The sequence below is a fragment of the Paroedura picta genome, chromosome 4 (genome assembly GCF_049243985.1).
Source record: "Paroedura picta isolate Pp20150507F chromosome 4, Ppicta_v3.0, whole genome shotgun sequence".
Lineage (NCBI taxonomy): Eukaryota > Metazoa > Chordata > Lepidosauria > Squamata > Gekkonidae > Paroedura > Paroedura picta.
Window position 1 is genome coordinate 102,167,973 of NC_135372.1, and position 23,445 is coordinate 102,191,417.

At 42.6% G+C, this 23,445-nt stretch overlaps 1 protein-coding gene across 5 annotated transcripts in view; it reads left to right on the plus strand.

The window, feature by feature from the left end:
* SRGAP2 (SLIT-ROBO Rho GTPase activating protein 2) overlaps positions 1 to 23,445 on the plus strand; it is a 217,083-nt gene that overhangs the window by 186,915 nt on the left and 6,723 nt on the right. For all 5 annotated transcript variants that reach the window (XM_077334775.1, XM_077334777.1, XM_077334778.1 and 2 more), the window contains 5 exons: positions 7,068 to 7,292; positions 10,541 to 10,620; positions 14,526 to 14,706; positions 15,037 to 15,183; positions 16,038 to 16,365. In XM_077334775.1, coding sequence (XP_077190890.1) covers positions 7,068 to 7,292; positions 10,541 to 10,620; positions 14,526 to 14,706; positions 15,037 to 15,183; positions 16,038 to 16,365 — 961 coding nt within the window. The remainder of the gene's footprint in view (positions 1 to 7,067; positions 7,293 to 10,540; positions 10,621 to 14,525; positions 14,707 to 15,036; positions 15,184 to 16,037; positions 16,366 to 23,445) is intronic.

The window sequence follows — 23,445 nt, forward strand, 5'->3', positions numbered from 1 at the left end:
TAATAATATCCCATGCCATGATAATCCAAATTTTGCAACAAAAAAGAGTGACTTCTGTACATCAATCAAAATTGACTTGTATTTATTTATGTTGCATTGTGTTGTTTATTCTTCTGTTAATAACAGGAAGAAAATCTCTCTTCAAAGTTTTAAGGGGCTTATAACTTGCTTTTGATAGAAAATCTGAACACCTAGACACTAGCAATGCCAATTTATGTGTCTGACAATCAGTTCTGTATTTGTACAGCAAGGAAATTCATACTGTATATTACCATGCCATAGTTTAAAACCATTTATCTGAGTTTTCATTCTCTGACTTAATGTGCTCCCCCTAGAAAATGAATATAATACGCTCCCTTATACTTAAATAAACACCCTTTTTCTTGGGGATACAGAAACAGAAAATGTGAGATGGTAAATTCCAGAGAAGTAGCCGTGTGTAGCAGCTAAAATAAGCAGGAGTCTGGGCTCTAGTCTCTGAGAAGTTGTGCTGGAATAAAAAGTTTTTAGTCTTCTGGGTGCCACAAGTCTGTTTATTTTTGTGGCGATTCAGGCTATATTAGCACAGAATCTAGATGAAGTTCTGTGGCAGAGATCAGTCTCTTAATTTGTATCTCTTTGTAGTCTTAGGAATTGATGTGTTCCTCATGATGGCTAGATTTTATGCTGTAGTTCTCATTTTCAGCAATCCATAACCATCAAAGAGTGTTAGTGTGACAAACCAGCTATTATTACCCCCAGCAGTGACTTCAGTAAAGTATGGGAAACTCAGCTTCCTGAATGGATTAAGGGTGCTGTTTTGTTTGGCCAGGCAATAGTAGCCATTGGAGAAAGGGCATCTCTTGAACGTTGGATTCTTCTAAACAGCTGTAGATATCTATTGACATTTAGTGAATGAGTAAATATGCCTGTGGCAACATAGCAGCAGTTATGGGAAACTGAAGTAGACGTGTTTCATGTCACAGAGAACTTTGCCATAACCTTCTCATGGCACACTAGAAGAAGAAGAAGGGTTGGTTCTTGTATGCCGCTTTTCTCTACCTGAAGGAGTCTCAAACTCCTTCATCTTCCCTATCCTCTCCCCACAACAGACACCCTGTGAGGTAGGTGAGGCTGAGAGAGCCCAGATATCACTGCTCAACCAGAACAACTTTATCAGTGCTGTGGCGAGCCCAAGGTCACCCAAGCTGGCTTCGTGTGAGGGAGCGGAGAATCAAACCTGGCTCGCCAGATTAGAAGTCCACACTCCTAATCACAACACCAAGCTGGCTACTTTGAGATGTACATGTGGAGTTCTCTTTGTCTTCTGTACAGAGAAAAGCAGGACTACATCTCATTCCCATGCACCTAGTTCTTACTTAGTTAATGCTTCCAAATATAAAAAGCCTATAAATAACCAGTGATTTTATGTTAATTTATGCCCCATGCATACAAATACAGAATTATTAAAATAAAATAGTTTCTCTGTCTGATATCCCTCTGGAGCAGCTGTGCATGCAAGAAGATGTCACTGTCACACAAAGGCTGGTGCCCACCTGCATTCTTTGAAAGAGCTGAGACAGGGAGGAGGAAATAATTGCTTCTGAGGCAGCTTCAGCCAAGGCATCTGGAACCTTTGACCTGAAAGTCCACTCTCATTGGAGGGGGGGGGGGGAGTAAATAGCTTCTTCCCTTGTGAAGATATGCCTTTTTATCTTGTATCTCCAACAGGGGGAGAGTTAGATGTTTTGTTTTTAAATGAAAACTGAGATTTTGGAGAACACACTATATTTATTATTACAATGCTATATTGATATAACAATATTCTAATGCTGATTTAAAAAAAATTAAAACGCTTCCCCTGTGGAAAGGGAGAGAAAATGGCTGCCACGGAGGCCAGAGAATCTGAACTTTCCCACCCACACAGCAGCCATCCAGACTTTACTCTGATTTTCTGAGAATGTCAAAACGGGTTTGAAAAAAGCCAGGGAAACCCCTGGAGGTACACAAGTGCATCACAACACTATGGGCAAGCGGGGAAACATCCGCTTCCCAAAAGCTGAACTCGGGGGCGATAAACCAGGGGACAATAGCCTTAGAGAAAATTCGAGTAGGCAGTGCACAAGTGCAGTGTGATGGGTCAGAGATGAGAGGCAGAAAATCTTCCACAAACAGGCCCTTCAAGTTTTACCCATCTGAAGCTGACTGTCATCTTTCAGGTCAGACTGGAGAATTCACATGGTTTCAGTTCGCTAAATCCACAGGGGGGCGGGAATAGTTATCCCACAAGTAACCCACATATTGAATTAATACCTATTAAACTGCCAGGAATTTTTTCATCAACAAACCCAATTGTTGGATCTAATGGTACTAAGGACATCATAAGCAGCTTGATTAGGGTGGAAGGGAAATGCTTGGGGGCAGAAAATTTAGTGGCTGTGTGAGATGAGAATCCTATGTCTTTGTTCAGCCCTGGGACGTCCATCATTCTGAAACTGAATTAGATTTACTCACAAGTTGTCATGTTCAACTGTTGCAATTTTGGTATGTTTGGTATGGATCTGCTATGAATTACAGCAGAATGCAGTCTGTTTTCTATATGTATATATTTATTTATATTTTGATTTATCCCCGCCACTCCTGGAAGCCAGTCCAGCTCATAATAAAATACAATATGACCCTTCAACAATAATAATAACCAAGATGGCAGGAAAGAGTCTAAAACCTCACCCCCTCCCCAATCCATCCCCAGTAGCCACCGTTATCCTTTGGAGAGAGACTGTACCCTGTTATTAAGGCAGTGTCACCCACAGGGCCTATTTAAGGAGGAACCTCATCTTCCTGATCTGGCCTCAACCAAATGTCTGGTGCAAGAGCTCCGTCTTACAGGCCCTGCGGAATGATGACAACTCCATCAGGGCCCTCAGGTCTTCCAGGCGCTCATTCCACCAGGTCGGGGCCAGAACCAAAAAGGCCCTGGCCCTGATTGAGGCCAGTCAATCCTCCTGGAGGTCAGGGGCCACCAGCAGATTCATACTTGCAGAGCAAAAAGCCCTATGGGGGGGGGGGGCATAAGGAGGCAAGCTTTAGGGTATGCTTTTGGTGCCACATTTTATACTTGTTGAGATCATTGTTCATGATCAGGCCAGTGGTTTTTCCCTAGGCCTAATGTCCCTTGGTTGCAGAAAAATTTCCCTAGACATTTCCCTAGACAGAAATGTCCCTTGGTTGCAGAAAAATTTGGTAAGAGTGTAGCATTAAATAATTTCTTGTTCAGCCATCTCAAAAAAGGCCACTGAACAGTGTACGCTGCCATTCGTATCCATTTGTTCTACTATTTCTTCCAAGATTTAGGTTCTTCCACCGTCATAAGGGAATTTTGTCTGTATGAGGTTAAATCAATTGAGTTACATTCATTACATTCATGAGTCTGTGTCCACATGCGTACAGAACTCATATTCTGTACTCATAGCCCTCTTTAAGTATTTGAAAGGTTGTCATTTGGAGGAGGGCAGGGTATAGGCTAGATATCAGGAAAAAAATTTTCACAGTCAGAGTAGTTCAGCAGTGGAATAGGCTGCCTAAAGAGGTGGTGAGCTCCCCCTCACTGGCAGTCTTCAAGCAAAGGTTGGATACAGACTTTTCTTGGGTGCTTTGGGCTGATCCTGCGTTGAGCAGGGGGTTGGACTAGATGGCCTGTATGGCCCCTTCCAACTCTGTGATTCTATGATTCTTTATTTTAAAAGCATGTTTGTGCTATTTCAGGTTCCAGCTTGATCTTGTCTCTAAATCTCACTTGTATTTTCACTGCAAGAAATGTCAGTCACTTTGTATGTACTAGATATGCATATTTTGCCAACTGCATTATACTTCTGCAAAAGATATGTAACGGCAAAGCAATGCATGTGGGTGTGCCTACGGATTCAGGTATCATTCTGTTTGTAAACACCATCAAGGTCTTTGTTATTTGGCTTTCAGTTGAGATCCTGTTAAATTTCCTTTTCAGGAGTAGCCTTCAGCTTGAGAGCACTGATTTGTTGTTGTTCAAATTAAGCAGTTCATACATTTAAATCTGCTCTGGTGCTACAGTGGATAGCAACAGGGCCTTCATTCTAACTGGGGAAAGCTCCAAGACATCCACTCACAAAGTATGCCATTGTTCTGCCACCCTTCAACACTTCCTGCTGTTCAGGAATAGAAGCTCTTCACAACAGTGTTAAGAAATTCTTCCATGCCTTGGGATTCCCATTTTTCAGATGCTGCCTGATGTGAATGCTTGCTTCAGCATTCATTAATGTCTCATTATTCATAGAAGTAGACTGGAAAGTGTGAGTTTCAAGAGGGATTTTTTTTGGCATCTAACCACTCTGTTTTGTGTTTAATCATTAACTAATACCCTAAAAAGCCCAAATGACAGTTTTGATCAGAAAAAGAAGACTGTAGGATTTATACGATCATGCAAGAAATCTGTTTTTCCCAATGCAGATAGTAAATATCTCTACAAATCATTCTGCAGAGATTCAAAAACAAGAAGCATCCTGGCTTTGAGAAGGAGTTTGGTTCTGTATCGAAATGTGAGGTGCTGAAGAATAGCTCATGTCTCTGTTGTTGTTGTTTGGTATGAAGTCATGTCGGACCCATCGCGACCCCATGGACAATGATCCTCCAGGCCTTCCTGTCATCTACCATTCCCCGGAGTCCATTTAAGTTTGCACCTACTGCTTCAGTGACTCCATCCAGCCACCTCATTCTCTGTCGTCCCCTTCTTCTTTTGCTCTCAATCGCTCCCAGCATTAGGCTCTTCTCCAGGGAGTCCTTCCTTCTCATGAGGTGGCCAAAGTATTTGAGTTTCATCTTCAGGATCTGGCCTTCTAAGGAGCAGTCAGGGCTGATCTCCTCTAGGACTGACCGGTTTGTTCGCCTTGCAGTCCAAGGGACTCGCAAGAGTCTTCTCCAGCACCAGAGTTCAAAAGCCTCAATTCTGGCCTTCCTTATGGCCAACTTTCACAGCCATACATTGCAACTAGGAAGACCATAGCCTTGACTAGACGCACTTTAGTTGGCAGGGTGATGTCTCTGCTTTTTAGGATGCTGTCTAGATTTGCCATAGCTTTCCTCCCCAGGAGCAAGCGTCTTTTAATTTCTTTGCTGCAGTCCCCATCTAAAGTGATCTTGGAGCCCAGGAAAATAAAATCTGTCACTACCTCAATTTCTTCCATATCTATTTGCCAGGAATTGAGAGGGCCGGATGCCATGATCTTTGTTTTCTTGATGTTGAGTTTCAAGCCAACTTTTGCACTCTCCTCCTTCACCCACATCAACAGGCTCTTTAGTTCCTCTTCATTTTCTGCCATTAGAGTGGTATCATCTGCATATCTGAGGTTGTTGATATTTCTCCCTGCATTCTTGATCCCAGTTTGTGACTCATCTAACCCCGCCTTTCACTTCTCTAGTTCAGGCTTTCTCAACCAGGGCTTCATCAAATCCTGGGGTTTCTTGATGGCCCTGGAGGTTTTCTCTAAAAGGGTAGGAGTTAATTAATTTTTAAATATTTTAATGTGTTAAACACTTAGCAAGTGATATGACCATATATGGCCATGTTGACCTGACGTGTCCTCCCCTCCCAAAATGGCCAGTGATGGGCCTGGAGGGGAGGGGCCCCAGGTGGGTGTGTACACAACTATGCTTCCCAACCATATTTGGCATGCTTGTACATATTCTGGGGTTTCTTGAAACCTGAAGAATGTTTCAGGGGTTTCTCAATGGTAAGAAAGTTGAGAAAGGCTGCTCTAGTTAAATAAATAGCCATGCCTGTATTGGAATACTAGCCTAATTCACCTCTTAAGTTTTGGAAGGAAATCACTATATAAAACTAATGGCCAACTGTCCAATTAAACATCAGTAGACACAGAACCTTTTCCTAGGTAGAAGTTGATTTCTGGCCATTGAAAATTAGCCCATCAAATGAACTGTGTTGCAGTGCTTTCGGCTGAAGCTTAGATGCTGATGAGCCTATTCTAGAAAGGAAACAGCAGAATGGTGGCCCAAAACCCTAGCCTTGACCGTGCCCCCTGATCTTCGTACCAAGGTATAATACCCAAGTAGGCTTTCACAGACATAAGAGATGCCAGGGCCCATGTGCTACATATTTTAAAACATTGCTTTGAATTGGCTGTTGCCAGTGAAAGACTGAGCTTTTTAGAAAACAGTCAAAAGGTAGATCATCTTGTGACAGTTGCCAGTCCTTTCAAAGCAAAGCTGTCCCTCTGAATCTCATTGAACTTTAGATGTTTTCACTGTGTCACACTGACTCATGCTCAGTGGCTGCCATGATATGTTGCATGCTGACGGGGGGGGGGGGGGGTTAGCATTCTCAGCAATTCTTGGGCAGCTGAAAGGAAGAGAACTTTGGCTCTGAGGAAGGGTGCAAATGGAAAAAGTCGGAGGGGTGTTTTGGTTGCCAGGTTCTTTGCAAGCCTTCTACTGTGAACTGCAGGGCACCATGGTTCAGTCACACTTTCATTTGTTTCTTGGCAGCAAACAAGGTGTTTGTTGCTGCAGCTGCTATCCAGGCAGGGTGCGCAAAACAAAATGCCAAGAAATGAATCTCCAGCAACAAAATGAAATCTGCATGGGGACTAAACCTCCTTAAAAGGGAATGTGATGGTGACACTTTCTCCCCCTCCTCCACCTATTACAAATGTCCTATGTGTTAATTGAAGGGATATTCAGAAGATGGAAAAAGTGCTGGCTGTTTATTAAAGAAAAGAATGTGTTAACCAGCAGGAAAATACTCTGAATATGCATTCTGTTTGTTTGTGTCTGAGAAAGACCTTCCACATAAGCACAACTGAATTTAATTCAAAACTCTGCTTTCAGAAAAACTCCCATTTCCTTCACTAAATACATTCAGAGCTTTAGATAATGATCATTTTAAAAGGATATTTACCCCTGTTAAATTATGCTTGAAAAGTTGACAATGCAGCACTTAATCCTCTTTCCATGTATGCAATGTCCTACCTGTTGAGAGTAGTCGTTGGTGTTGTTTATTTGTCTTCAGCATCCTCCTCCTCTTCTGTCTTCCTCAGTTTATCACAGTTCAGTGAAGAGAACATGATGGATCCCTACAACTTAGCCATCTGCTTTGGACCCACACTGATGTCAGTGCCTGAAGGCCATGATCAGGTCTCCTGCCAAGCTCACGTCAATGAGCTGATCAAAGCTATAATCATCCAGCATGAAAATGTCTTCCCAGGACCCAGGGAGCTGGAAGGCCCTGTATACACCAGGGGCGGAAGCACTGAGGATTACTGGTACGGTAGGAAGCACAAAGTGACAAGTGGAGGGAGGAGAGACTGATTAGGAAACCATGTGTGTCATCAATAGTATCACGTTCCAGTTTCAAAAACGGACCCTAGGAATTATCCTGCTTTATCGATGTGTGTTATGCCAATACAGAACTGCTCTAGTTTTCTCTGGAGTATTGCAGGTTTTCCCATCCTAAATATAGGGCCCTGAGTATTCAGAAAGTAGCTGGTACAAGTGAGCTTTGTTTGCTGAAGGAAACTAATACAGTCTGACCAAGCCATGAAACTGGACATTATGATAATTGCCTTAATGTGCTAGTGGGAGCTGCTCAACAGACATGTTGCCTGAATTCATCACTGACATTCTTCTCATTTTTCTGCATGCCCTGAATGACTTTGCTGCAGAGAAAAGGTTGATTGCCTTTGAATCAAGAGAGCTGTAGCACAGCTTGTTTTTATGGGGGCAGCGGCAGGCAAGAAAAGGCAAAGCTTCTTTCTCTCTAGCCCAGCACACAGGAGGCCTTGGCTGTGCATTCAGCCTGAAATCATCATCTGCAAACAATTCAGTTGGAGCAGCTCCCATCTTTATCAAGGGGGGTCTTTTGCAGCAGGGAAGGGAGCCATTTGCTCTTACCCACTGTGTACTGAAAGGGAGGGATGCATCATTAGATAACATCAATGGACAGAGCATCAAAATACCCCTTCTGCCTTCCCTCCTCAACATTATGCTCAACACAGGGACTAAGTCCCTTGTTTCTTTTTTGCCCCTTCTGCCTGTGTCTTCACAAAAGTCTGTTACAGAGGACAATAAAACTATAATAATAGGCTTCTATTAGTACCTTTGTCTGAAGCTTGCAGAATATCAGTCAGAAATCTCAGCTGGAAAGGAGGTTGAGAAATGAAGCCTCTTGTTACTTCAGCAGTTTGAGTTTTAAGGGTGATTCTAAAATAATAGGAATGTAATCTGAGAACCATTAAAGATACCCAATACTTCAGCGTTCTCCTGGTTTTTGTATGCAAAATTTTTGTGAAAAACTGCTTCAGAAGCTATTTAGTTCTGCTAAAATCCATATTTATATAAGATATATTATTTTGAAAAATAAAGTAATAGCATAGAGGGGGTACAAAAAGAAGATGAGGGATTGTATAATGTAACTATATATATCAAGGGAAATTATATATAACATGGTTTTTAAAACAGAACATATTTTCCCCTGATATCCCATTCATTTTAATGATTAAGACATCATCTATAAAATACAGTGTTCTTACTTTTGCTGGAGTACTTTTATATTCAACATTTTAAATTTCATAACATCTATTTTACAGCTACATGATTAGCTTTATCAGTACGTATTCAATATTACGTATTTTGCCATTTCCACATACTCGCTATAACTTTCATTATAAAGGAAAGTCTTATATATCTCATAAGAAGACAAAATCTGCTTCCTTATATATTTATATTCAAAACTTGCTCTCATTCCATTTCTGCATTGCAATACATTTATATACAATTTTTAAAGCGTTTCTCATTCTAAATTTTTTTCCTGCTTGCATAATACACACAATCTCTCCTCAGATTTTGTATTTGGTCTGTTTCTCAAATAGGTTGTTAATTTCACGATTACTGCATAGACAGCAAGTTTAATTTCATGATTACTACATAAACAGCAAGTTTATTTTCACATTCTTCCCAGACATCTAATTTCCATTTTGCTGCATTGATAATTCTAGCTGCTATCACCATATATTTGAATATCTCTTCCAAAGATTTTGCTAATTTATTCAGCAGTATACCTAATTGCATATTCTTCGCTTCCATGGCAGATTTAAAATTTAATATGTTATGCATTCCTACGTGTATTTATTTCCAGTATCTTTTTACTTTTTTACAAGTCCACCACATATGGAAGAATGTTCCATCTGTGTCTTGACATTTTCTGTATTTCCCTTTGTAGTTTTTTTCTTCTTTCTCAATATCCTTTGGGATTCTAAAAAAACATTTTGAATCAGTTTTCTCTGGTTCTGTTATTATCCATAGTTTAGGCCAGGGTTATACCCTATACTACAAGACTCTCAATTTTTACAGTCATGAAACTGTTTATGCTGGAGAAGCCTGACTCAAGATACTTGTGACAAAAAAGGATCTAATCACTGTGATTGCCAGCACAAAAATGGCAATGGAATTGTCTTAGATGTGGAGGCTAGAGTGGAGATAGCTGGCCGGGAGGCATCGACACAGCCTTACCGGGGAGGACAGTGTAGAGGTTTGTTGACCCAGAAGACCGTTGCCCCTCGCCAGCCCATTTCCTCCCCTTGGGTCCTCTTTCCCCGAATAAGGGCCCTGAATGACTCAGATGGAGCACTGAGCCCAGAGTCGCCTATCCCCTGGTTTTCCAGTGGGTTGAGCCTGCATGAAGATCTAGATACAGGTCAAGTGGTCTCGCTGAAGCCTTCCCTGAGTTGCTGGTCGCCTGAGGGGTCAAGATTCCTGGTTCAGCAGGGGCAGAGCCAGCCTGGGATGCGGCCGGGGGGCAAGAAGCCAGCACCATTGGGAAGGCTGTATGGCTTAGAATCACTGCGGGAACTGGAGAGGTCAGCAGAGAGAGTGGTGGATCATCAGAGGTGTCATGCCAAGGAGGTGATCTGGAGGATCTTGATCCAGCTGCTCAGTGCTGAACTGACCTGGCTCCAGTTCTGTGATTGCAGGTGGAGTGAGCTGTGGCCAGAGGCCAACTTGATCTGCAGAGGAACATGAGTCTATGCGGGGAGAAGCCCTCTATCGGCATGTGTGTTTACTGAAGGGTTTTTCCATATACAGAGACAGCAAACCTCTAAATACCTGGTGCTGGGAGACAGCATCAGAGGAAGATCTCACCTCTATGCCATGCTTGTTTGGCTCTCCAAGGGAACTGTTTGGCCACTATGTGAAATAGCATGCTGTATCAGATGCAACATTGGTCTACCCAGCAATATTCTCTATAATAGCTAAAACCAAAGCATCCTCATTCAAAATGCACACACACAGCGCACCACTGCTGGCACTGGTTTTTACCAGTGAGTGGACTACTTCCATATTTTTCATAATGCCCAGTAGGGTGTGTTGCTGCCTCCTTTCCTTCCTCTTTCCTTCATTCTATAAAACTCCTGTGTAGTATTTCTCTGGCTTTCCTCTGTCACGGAAGTAACAGCAAGGGAAAAATCAAAACAGATAAACATCCTTCCACTGTAACTCCCTCTTTGTCTTGTAGTGAAAGTCCTCATGGGGAGACAGCCTCCACTGAAGATGTAGCTCAGGATATGGCCACTGAACACCACACAAGTGATGATGGTGAGTACTACTGCCCAGGTTAGGAAACTCCAGCTTTTGCCAGAGTTAGGATGAGACGGCGAAATGCCATCTTCAGAACAATGGCTGCACTCAGGGGGGACTTGGTACACATGTACATGAATAAACATTTGATGTCACTGGACAATCTAACATGATTTCACTGACTGGGAATTTGTCTTGACTTGATAGGTAATGCTTATATCATCAGTCACTGCTTCTGAGGTGTGTGTACAGGTACAACATTGGAAGTAATTCTGTTTACATCAAGTGTGCTTACAAGCCTCTGCCAATTTAGGACCATTCCACTTTGCTTTTCAGATACAGGTTCTGAAAGGGGATGAATTGCTGAATACATTCTGCAAAATTTCATATGACTTTGAACTAATCTACTTCAGACCTATCTATAGCTAGATCACCAAGTAGATATGAATATAAAGAAAGTGTAAACATATTGGATGAATTAGAATAAGTCATAATAAATTGTTTACCTTATTCATTAACTGGAAGAGTCTAATAGCTATGTTGGTGTTAATATTTTACTGATTTCTTTAAAAGTATTCCAGTGAATTGCTTTTAAGGTGCCATAATAGAGATTTTCGAAGTCTAAAAGTGGGATCAAAATGGATAAAATATTGTTTAAAGCTTTTGGTCTTCTACAATTCCCAACATTCATTCTCATGCTGTTTAATGAGGTCAATTGCCCTCTATTGTGTTTTGCTGCTGTTCTACTCTTATATTTCCAAAGGGAAATACTTTAATGATGAGTTAATTTTTTTTCTTGGCCACTGGTGATATGCTTAATGTATCCATCAAGATTTTTCATTTCTATGGCTAGCATTAGGATCTATTCAATATCAGATTCATTAGCAAAGTATAATATACATTTTGTTTGACCATGACTAGGCTAGATTTGAAACACTGATCTCCCTTTGTAGCATCCTGGTGGCTCACTTATATAAGCTGTAAGCATATTGTTTGTTATTTCTTGATAACATGCCACCTTTCTACCCAGGGTACTTTCTGTCCACAAGGCACTGAACATAAGAATATTAAAACATTTAAACAATTAAAAATACAGTTAAAATTATAAAATTCAATTACAACACATAAGCAATACTAGAACTAGGCAGGCCCTTAGGAGAATGTGAATTAGTCTCAGACAGTTTTGATAAAGAATTTATACATTGATTATGTTGACAGGATCCTGCCATCGGGCACAGAAATGAATGACAGTTTATAAGGTCTTTGCTTCTACGTGTACAGTTCCATTATTCTTGTTATACCAGGTGCTGAAAGCTCCATAGGGCAACAATTGCAATGATATTGGAGTCTTTTGTGGTTTGCTGAGAGAAAAATTAATAGAAAACAGTTCTTGTATATAAAGTAGTATATAGTAGCTCCTTCTGATCTTTATCCTCGGGTGCCTCGCAGTGCAGGCACTGATATCCCATGTTCCTTGTTTCACTGAATAGCAAAGTGCAGAAAGAAACACTGAAAGTTAAGGAGCCTGAGAATCCTGCTGATGTTGGCATAATAAGAAATTGTTAATGAAATATATGGTTCCCTTGTTTGCAATAAAACTCAGAAAGGAGACTTTTTATAAAGGAGGGGGGATGTATTCACTGGCATCAGAAAATCAAACAAGTTAGAGGAAAAGAAAGAGCTAGAATAGTTCATTGTACAGTCCAAGGAGTCTGAGCTTGAAAAAAAAATCCTGAGCTTAAAAACACAAGTGAATGATCTGTCACCCTGGTGAAGCACCTCTATGGCTGGAGTGAGCTGATAACTCAGACCGTCTGTCTGCAAACTGTTCTGAAATGCTTGGCTTGGGGAAATCTTTGTCTCTTTCTGTCACTGGAAAATCCATTACCAATGTTTCAATCCAGCAGATGTGGTTGATTGGCCTTCGGCCAGTCTCTGCAGCCTTGGGGGTTAATTTTGATTGGCTTTTCTTGCTCCAAATTCATTTTATATTTCATGAGAGATGATGCCCAGAATGCCATTGATCTTTCCCAGGAAAGGACATCCTTCATGAGCATACATTTTTGTTGAATAATAATTTAAAATGGTTGGCTGTTCTGTGGTGGCTTACTGCACAATGAAAGGTCCTTCAAGCCAAATGAAATCAACACAAATATATCTTCTGACTAGTAATGAAGCCCGCTGTACTCACAATACAGCGGGCGCTAGGCAAGGCGGGGGCTCCCTGGCCTGCGGCCTGATGCGGCGAGAGGCGCTTCGCGGCTCCGACTCGTCAGGCCGCCGGCCAGGGAGCAACTGCGAGCCACGCTACGCGCGGCTCGCAGTTGCTCCCTTGTCGGCAGGGCAGGAATCGGCTTCGTGCCTGCCGATTGGCCTCGCTGATGGTCTGTCCGGAGGAAGGGGCCAATCGGCACCCTTCCTCATCCCGGACAGAGCCCGCCCTAACTCCTCCCCCTAAGCCCTTACGGCTTTATTTAGTCCGCGGCACCGCGGGCGGGGTTAGGATTAGTATGTTCCACAGAGTTAAACAGAATTTACCATCAAAAAGAGGAAGGGAGGAAAAAGCTGGGCTCAAGATTGATCCTGGGATGACATTGTGGAAACTTGCAAGCCACGTTCCTGTGGAAGCATCTTGGAGACCAGAGGTCTTCCATTCCCAGTGCACCAACTTTGCTTCCTGGCCCAGAATTATTCTTTTAACACTTGATGAAGAGTTTGCTATTCATATATGCTCATTTTATTGCTCACGCTTTCTTTTTGGAACAGCCTTGATGGTATGGAGGAAGTTATATATACCAATATGTATGTTTCTGTGTGCTTTATGCCACCCCCAGGTAATACACTAAAAGTACAATCCTATGCTGAGTTACTCTACTGATTTCATTGGCCTTAGACTGGGGTAGCTTCTGCATGGGATTGTAGTGTAAATTATTTAACCTGATATAACTTTTGCCCAGTATGTGTGGTGTGTTCTCCCCAGGGAGTTGCATCCAATTCCATTTTGTAAGTCCCCCCCCCCCAAATATATTTAATCTGTGTCTAAGCTATCATTTATATACCTTTCACATTTTTGAAGACCACCTTGGACTGCAGACAAACAGAATAGTTATTCAGGCAGAGAGATCTCTGCTTCTGAAGCACCATTTTCTTGTCTCTCCCTCCAGCTGCAGTCCAAAATTTCCATTTCAGGCTGCAGTGGGACTAAAATCCTTCCATCTAGAAACATTATTGTGGAACCAAGCCTCTGACTACATTCTTGATTTCTATAGAAGGGTGGCAGAGAGATGCTCATTGAACTCATACCATAATTGATTATAAAACAGGCTGATCAACATGAGTCGATGCTGATGGTTTTAGTTGTGGGCTAAAACTAGGTACTTCCACCCACAGAGACCAAAGAGAGTAGTTAGGTTTCAGGTCATGTGAATCCATAGGGCCCCACCCAGCCTTCAAGACCAGCTGTCTATATTCTGGCTCCACAGTCTGAGTAATTCTTCTTTTAGTTTAGGATTAGATTCTTCCTGGAAACCCTGCCTGGATTAACAGAACACACTGCCTGTTGATGAACCCAGTTCAAATAAATAGATGTAACCATTTTGTGCTCATTGCACCAAACTTGTGGAAGTGTCAATAGTATGTTTTTGGCTGACCTGATCTGTGTTGCATTTGCTCTCCATCATGGCTTTTATTTAAAAAATAAGAGCACTGAATTAAATTTTGGTTGGTAGCCATGTTGGCCTGAAGCAGCACCTTTAAGAGTATCAGAGTTTTATTCAAGGCATAAGCTTTCATGTGCACGCACATTTTTTCAGATACCCTTGTCTTAAATGTGCCACTAAAACTTTGTTCTGGATTAAACTTCGTGAGCCTTTTATAAACTCGAGTTTTCATTTTTTTAAAAAATAATTATTTTTTTCTTGTAGAATGCGAACCCATCGAAGCAATAGCCAAATTTGACTACAGCGGCCGAACGGCACGTGAGCTGTCCTTCAAGAAGGGAGCTTCTCTCTTGCTTTATCACCGGGCCTCTGACGACTGGTGGGAGGGCCGTCATAACGGAATTGATGGTCTGATACCCCATCAGTACATCGTTGTTCAGGACACGTAGGTTATGTTAAGACTGTTGGGGAATGGTGCTTGGAAGAACTAGGGCTCAGTGTAATCCTACTTCTCCAGAAGAGGAAACTTTGTGAATTTTAGCTGCCTGCATGTTGTCAGAACTTCATACATTTCCACTGCTTGGGATCACCTTTATCTAACACAAATTGCAGTTTGGCTGCTGTAAGCATCACACAGCACACAGCCTTTGATCCCTCAAAATTGGGTACTGTAATATGAGTGTTGTAACCTATGTATTGCACTGTAAAGAAAAAATGAGAGTGGTGTATGTTGAAGATTTAAGAGCTTAAGGTTGTGACCTTTCTTCTTTCCTAGGGAGGATGGCACATCAGAAAGATCAAGCCCTAAATCTGAAGTGGAAGTAAATTCTGAGCCTCCTGAAGAAAAAGTGACAGCCAGGGCTGGTTCCAACTGCCCAAGTGGTAGCCATGTTGCAGATATTTATCTAGCAAATATCAATAAGTAAGAGGCACCACCTGCTTTTCTGTTTTGTACAAAATACAATCTTGTGTTGAATGGCAAAATGTATCCATTGAAATATAATAGGGCCATATGATTTTCCCACAGAATGAGTGTGTTATTCAGTTATACCATAAAACTGTTAATGGTTAGTGTATATATATTTTAAGATGCTCCTTACTTTGGAATCTACCATCATTTTTGATAGTTTTCAATTGTGGTCTCAGGTGATCTTAAGCTGGGAAAGCACTCTTGCCAGTGTGTCTGCATTATTTCCAGGCTCTTATTATCTGTTGCATAACTTCCCCATATGAGCATAATGCTATATAATGCTATATTACATGAGCATAATGCTATATATTTTCTGTATAGAACTAGCTCCTGTCAAGTGTTGGAATTTTCCCAGGATTGCAAAATCATGCCCATCTAGCCCTCTCCCTTCAAATGACTGAATTCCTTGCTCGTTGTTTGCAACCATGTGGCACCAAGTTTGAAATTAGCAATGTTTTTGTGAAGTATTGCAATGTGTTAGGCCAGTGGTTCATCCAGCTCACACTTGAAAGAGTGACACACCCAAGTCATATTTTGCTCCAGCAAAAGTTTGCTCCACAACACTGCTAGTTGTGACTCTGAAGTCCAGGTCAAGAGTATGATTTTTCTTGAAGCACTTGAAACACTTTTGAGATATTTGTGGTTAATGTTAAACCAACCTAGTTATTACAAGTAGAGTGAATTTACTTCAGGGTACCTGTTGAGTGACATTAGTACCTCCCATTGCTTTTCTAGGATTGTTTGTGTTACGGTGCTGTTTTACAAAAACAACACCAAAACAATCCTGTGCTTTTTCATGATTACAGGCAAAGAAAGAGACCTGAGTCTGGCAGCATACGAAGAGCTTTCCGTCAAAGTGATAGTCATGGACTGCCTAGCTCACTGGGAGAGCCAGGCCCGCCAGGAGCGGTGGCAAGTTCTCGCCCTTCCTCGCAACCCATTATGAGCCAAAGTCTTCCAAAGGAGGTACCAGATACATGCTCTATCAGTGGCCATGGCAGCCTCAACTCCCTCAGCCGACATGCTTCTCTGAAGAACAGGATAGACAGCCCCCACATCCGGAAAAATGTGACTGCAGGAAGGTCAAAGAGCTTTAACAATCACCGACCCATGGACCCTGAAGTCATTGCACAAGTAAGGAAAGATTCTAGGCTAGCCTTTTGTAGAAGCAAATAAATACTTTCTTAGTGTCATGCTCAAACTGTAAATAAAAGTTCACTTATTGTTTTGTTTAACCCCATGGAATGTGGGTCGCAGGGAAAGAAACAAACATGCACACCTGTGAAGATCTCAGGCTCTATATATTTATAGGATATGAATAAATGGTGGCAGCATGTACTAGGAACAGTGTGTGAACCAACCAACCCCAGTAACTCAGTGAGATGTTTGAGTGAAGGCCTGTTATTAAAGGGGGCTGAGAATGTCTCTGAGTAAGAGAGAGGACCTGAAGTCTGGAATGGCCATGGCTCTTTAGAGACTTGAAAAGAAACAAGTAGAGTCATGGCAACAGGTGACAGCTTGACCTACATGTAACCCAGACACTTTGTGAAAGAGAGAGGTTATAGAGGGTGTCTGAGTGGGAAGGACCTTCACATCTGGTGCTTGAAATGAATGCACCAGGTGAGCCTTAAGGAAGAGGGCATTCCAGAGGCTAGGTGCCATCACCCAGAATGCCCCATCTCTGCTTGCCTCACCGCTGGATGCAGGTTCACAGAGAGTCTGCTTGAGAGGTAAATCTTAACAGACAAGCTGGATGGTATGAGAGTAGGCTGCATATTTCCTTAATCCAAGGGGCATGAAACCACCCCTCTAACCTGTCAGTTTGGATCCAGTTTATACACAACTAGTAACTAGTAACTAACAATACAGCAGGCACTAGGCAAGGGAGCCCTCAGCAGGCGGCCTGACGCAGCGAGAGGCGCTTTGCGCCGCTCACCGCGTCAGGCCGCCAGCAAGGGAGCAACTGCAGCGCGGCTCGCAGTTGCTCCCTTGTTGGCAGGGCGGGAATCGGCTTCGTGCCTGCCGATTGGCCCCGCCGATGGTCTGTCCAGAGGAAGGGGCCAATCGACACCCTTCCTCATCCCGGACAGAGCCCGCCCTAACTCCTCCTCCTAAGCCCTTACAGCTTTATTTAGTCCGCGGCGCTGCGGCGGGGTTAGGATAATAGTGTTTGAAAGAACCCATGACCTGTATTTAAAGTTAAATGCTGACAGGGACATCTTATTTAGAATCTTGGGCACATGATAAAGTATTCAACAGGCAGTTCCCTTAAATGGGTTGTTGTGGGTTCAGCAACAACCAACAACATTTCCTCAAACTTTTAGAGAAGTTTGACTGTTTCTGTATTTTACATGTGGGATTAAACACATTGCTCAAAGAAAAAGAACCACCTAAAATGACAGAACAATGTTTGAGTCCAGTGGCACCTTTAAAATCAACAAAGTTTAATTCTGGGTATAAGCATTCATGTGCATGCACACTTCATCAGATGTATGCATGCACACAAAAGCTTATACTTAATATGCTGACAACACCCAGCTCTATCACTTAATGGACAAACTACCAGATACATTCCCAGATTCTTTGGCCAGATGTCTGGAGGCCATGGCAGGATGGCTCTGATTTAGGCACCTGAGGCACAACCCCTTGAAGATGAAGGTTCTGTGGCTGAGGAAGAAGAGGCCAGTGGAGGAAGCACATCTTCTCTGCCTTGATGAAATGCAATTAACAGCTTGTCAGGGTCTGGGGCACCTCTTGGTTGGGCACTGCTCTCTGCCAACTTGGTGGGGGAAGGACGGCTGGAGGTCGTTGCTAGGTCTTAGATGGGGGTAGGGCCAGCAATCACACAGCCCTCTCTGCCCGAGGCCTGGGGCAGTTAACCGCCCTACACCCAGGTTCCACTTCCTCCTCAACCTGCATTTGTCACCTCCTTATCAACCTTCCCCAAGCCTTCCCTCAAACACATAAAGAACTTGCGTCCCTGGCTTTCCCCCCCCACCTATCATCTTCTGGACACCCAGAAGAGCTCAGGCCTGGGTGTTGCCATGGCTGTTGCTCCCAGCCTTGTCCCTCGGCGCAGTGCCCACAGCCTGGCTTTCTGGCCCTCCCTCAGCCAGTCCTGCCAGCGGGCCAGAAGAATTCCTCATTTCCTGACCCAGCCAGGGACAGGGACAACACAGGGATGCGGCAGACATTGTGAGTGGCATGTGAGAGTGGCTGCAGCCGGGGCTTGTCCTCTTCATCACTCGGGTGGGAGGGCGCATGGGACAGTCAGGGTGGCGGCCCCTGACACAGCTTCACATGCCATCAAGAGTTTGGGGGGTACCTTTGATGCCTCCGTATTTGATGCCTCCGTCATGAAGATTGTGCACCAGGCGTTCTACCACCTTTACCAGGTGAAAGTACTAGCACCCTATCTGGCCTCAGGAGACCTGGCCACAGTGATCCATGCAACTGTCACCTCCAGGTTGGATTGCTGCAATTCACTCTACACAGGGTTACTGTTGGCCCTGACCTGGAAATAAATAGCTGGGGAAGAACGCAGTTCCACAGGTTCCCATGGGCCTTTTCGGCCTTGGCTCCAATCTGGGGGAATGAGTTGCCGGCTGAAATCAGAGTTCTACAGGGCCTGCAAAATGGCACTCTTCGGCCTGGCTTATGGTATCCTGGCTAGAGCCCTGGTTTCAGTAGGACAATTCTCTCTCTCTCTCTCTCTCTCTTTTTGTTTTTGGGGGTTTTTTTGGTTGGGGGGTTAGGGCTTTTCTATTTGGTGCTGTTATTTACGATGTTTAATCATGTCACTGTTTCATCCAAGCCATTTGGGATAAGTGCACATAAGCATTTTGGCAAACATAAATGGAGAAGTATGCAGCATTGTATATGGCTGTGTTTCTATAGCATTCAGGCTTCTGTTACTAAGTGTGTTGCTGTTTCAAAGCTGTTTCAACTTTGTAAGCCCTTCAAAGGTTAGAATGTTTGAAACCCAGGGTATTTGGTATCAGTGTTTTAAAGTCTCCACCAGTTCATTTTGCTTGTTTACTATGGCTAGGGGGCAGAACGATCACAAAAGAACACAATTTAAACTAAAGCAACCTGTCCTGTTTGTCCAGGGCTTTCCAAGGTTTTTCCCCGTAGTTCCTCACTGTTTCAGGCTGTGATAAGGAATTACCCTCAAACAAAACCGATCTCAGGGCTGTTTTCTGTTGGCAGGAATATAGAATGGTTGCATCAGTGTGTACACAGCTGTGCTCAGATGTGAGTGCTGAAACTTTCAGGCCTAATTAGCATAAAAGCCCACACAGGGAAGAAACCCCCTTTGTGTAGATATGTCTACCCAGCTGCAAGATCTCTCTTATTCACCTTCTGACTTGTGCATTGCTCTCACAAAAGGGTTGATAGAATAAAAAAAATGTGTTATCAGTCCAGAGGAGTACACAAGCCTATATAAATGAGTTTCAGGTCTCCTACGGACCTCAACAGGGAATCATTACACTCAGTTTCACTTGATTTGCTCTTTGCAGAATAAAGGCTCAATTCTGTATTTCTGTTCACGTAATGGAAGGATTTTGTAACCGGTACCTGTTAGACTAACTACATATTTATGTTGATAAACAAAAGTAATCTTCCATATTTCCCTGTGCACCAAGTACAGTCTTCAGACGGCCATTTGTTAATTATCCTACCCCTCTGGTATCAACCAGTCCTCCGGCCTTTCCCGTCGTAGCTCCTGCGGTATGGAAGAGGTGACCCCCTATTGGAGATCCTTTAGAGGCACTGGAAGGCCTGCTTATTTGCTAGGGCTTTTGCGGGAGTGTGAATGGCAGGCATCCTTTAAAGGGGGAGAGTGAGATTTGGAATTTGGATGTTTTAGCTGGAAGTATATTTTAAGTATTATTGTAAGCCACCTTGAACCACAAGGCAAGGCAAGGCATAAACATTTTAATAAATAAGTAAATGTCAGTTTTTCTGGAGAACCTAGCAATTCCAGCATGCACATCAGAAATCAGTGTTTCAGATCTGCCACATTTCCAGAGTGCAGATAAGCACCTCAGTGCAGCGGGAAACTTTTGTGTTTGGTTTCCTCCTCAGCTGTAGATGTATTTGCATGCTTATCCAAGTCTCTTGCTTTTCATTATTCAATGAATCTGTATATAATGTTCAGAAACACTTTAAATCTTACATTACAGGGGCCTATCATAACTTGTTTTCTTGGAAGAAGAAAAAAATCACAAGGATGGCAGATGCCAAAAGGGGTCTCAGTGAAGAAGGCAGTTATAGCTCTTTTATGTTTAGCACTTGGCCATGGCCCAGTTGATACCCTTTTAGGCATCTGTCTGAACATTTCACTGTTCATCTTGCTTTAGTCTCATCATGGCTCATGGTATGTTTCAGTACATTGTTGAAACAAAGTATAACCAGTAAATCCAAAAAGTAAAATACCATAGAAAATGGTGGAATAAAACCCAAAAATTCTTACCAAATATTAACAGATCACTCTTTGAAGAGCTAAACTAGTGAAATTTCTCTAGAAGTCTGTACCATCTAATAATCAAGCAAAAGCTTAAAAATATTCTCCTGCATACACTTTATGCTGTGGACTTACTCGTTACCATGTAGTTCTGACCAATCAACACTACTAGTCTAGTTTGTCTATTAATATGAAACATATTTACAAACTGCTAATATGTAAGCTGAACATTGTATGTTCTGATACTGCCTATTTTGAGAGCATGTGATTGCATTTTGGAATTGTTGCTGTGCTTTCTACAGGACATTCCAGGCTCTTTGTTCCTGTTAGTCAGAAGATATGCTGTTGTAGTGAGCAGTTAGGACAAAACCCAAATGCATGGCCCAGTCCTTTATGTCTGTGTGTCCAATGCTGAAGAGCTGACTTTTGCTCTTCCCATCTCTTCAATAAGTCCCTGTCAATCTGAGAAAGAGCTTTCTGGTTCATATTACCTTGACAGCTTCTCTAGTTGAGCTTTGAATAGCATATATCTGTCTCTTTGTCTTTCAATTAAACTCTGCTTTTAATCATTCTTCGCTTACTGCCAGAATATAATTCATTGTTTCCACAGGGAGTACAATCAATAAAAGAAGAAATGGGTTGCATTAAATTAGAACTCCCTTTTAATGTCCTCTCAGGTGTCATTTCAAACACTGTGAAATAATCATTTTCCATTTGGCACCAATTCCTTTTATAGATCTGTATTTTCTTTTCTTTTTTTTAAATTTCAGACTGGGATCAGATGCATTAGGTTGCTGTCTTTAGTTCTTTGTCCTTGACTGTTTTACCTCCCTGTGAGCCTTAAAGTATCTCTGAGGAGACCAAAACTTAGCCAAGCTGTGAGTCATGGAAAAGCTAAATCATTTTAGTTCTCCAAGAATCCTTTTACATCAATCCAAGCCACATCCATAGCTGCACTTGTACAGAAATGTGTAGATTATAACTCAGCCAAAGAAAAAAACACTGGTTTGATTATTGTTTCTAAATCAAGACCTCTTTGGTTCTTGCATTATTTCCTTCCTCAATGTAGAAGAAGAGGGAGGTGTCATGGAGGGCACCCTTTTGCATAGATCTTCCAAAAGCCTTGGTATTTTTAAAGCGCCACAGAAGAAGTTGATCCACTTGGTACATGAATACCTTGACTGAAGACCTAATGACACGTGTCCTTTCCAGGCTTAAAGGGAATATGGGTTATTAGCTATATGGTAGGGATATTTCCATTCTTTATTGATGTCTCAGTATCAGATCAGACTTCTGTGCTAGAAAAGGAAAGTTTACTCAGAATGCCACCATTGACTGCCACCCATCAAGAATTTAATCTTCAAAACAGCAATAAGCATGTTGGAAGTTACATATGGCTACCATTCTTCAATACACATAGCATCACATATATAGCCAGAGGACCTATTGCAGTGAGTTCTTCTTTTTAAAAAACCTATTATTAAAAAGGCCAAACTTCAAAAGGCCCTTAATTTCCTCTGTATAGTCTCAAGATTGAAAGATAGCATTCCATTGATGATGCTCACCTAGTGAGGAAAGTGCAGCACCAGCCCAACTCTGTGGTTCTGTAAGACCACACATGGCCTAGTTAACCTAGTTGTCCAGATCATGGGAGGTGATGGTACCACTTTACTCTGCTCTGGTTCAGACTCCCTTGAAATACTGCGTTCACAGTTGGGCACCACAGTTGAAGAGGGGGGTAGACAAATTGGAGCATGTCCAGAGGACAGCAACAAAGATGGTGAGGGGTTAGGAGACCAAGACGTATGAGGAAAGGTTGGGGGAGCTTGGTCTGTTTAGTCTCGAGAGGAGACAACTGAGATGGGATTTGATAGCCATCTTCAAGTATTTAAAAGGCTTCCATATGGAGGACGGAGCAGAGTTGTTCTCTCTTGTGCTGGAGGGACAGACCAGATCCAATGGGATGAAATTAATTCAAAAGAAATTCTGTCTAAACATCCGGAAGAAGTTCTGACAGTCAGAGCGGTTTCTCAGTGGAACAGGCTTCTTCAGAAGGTGGGGGGTTCTCCATCTTTGGACATTTTTAAACAGAGGCTGGATAGCCATCTGACGGAGAGGCTGATTCTGTGAAGGGTCAAGGGGGTGGCAGGTTAGAGTGGATAAGCGATAGGGTTGTGAGTGGCCTGCATAGTGCAGGGGGGTGGAGGTCCCTTCCAACTCTATGATTCTGTGATGAGCTTTCCATCTGCTGAACCTGAATGGAGGGAGGGGCTGAGGGAACAGTATATAATGTGCAACTGTGAATAGTGAGAGGTTGGTTGCATGTTGAATACTGTTACCCCAGCCCAAATTTATAGAGATAGAGTGTTACTTTGAGTCATGCGTGGTCTCATACAAATACAGGACTGGTGCAAGTTCACAGAATTTCCCACCTTGCTGACATCACACAGTAACAGTGGGACCAAGATGGGTTTTTGAAGAGGAGCAATGGTGTTACAGAATTCTTTTTATGCCATATCATCCCTTCTAGGTAAAATATGTTGACTGTGGTGGCAGAAAATCACATTTGGAAAGTGTGCCAGAAAGCAAAACTTTACAGTGTAGCATGAGATGGGTCTGTTCTGAAGGGAGAGGGGATGCATTCCAGAAATGTCTCTATGTAACTGCAGGCAAACAGTGTAGTTATTCCAGCAGTTATCCAGACAGTCTACCCAGTGCTACATACCTATTGGCCCTGCTCCTTTGGG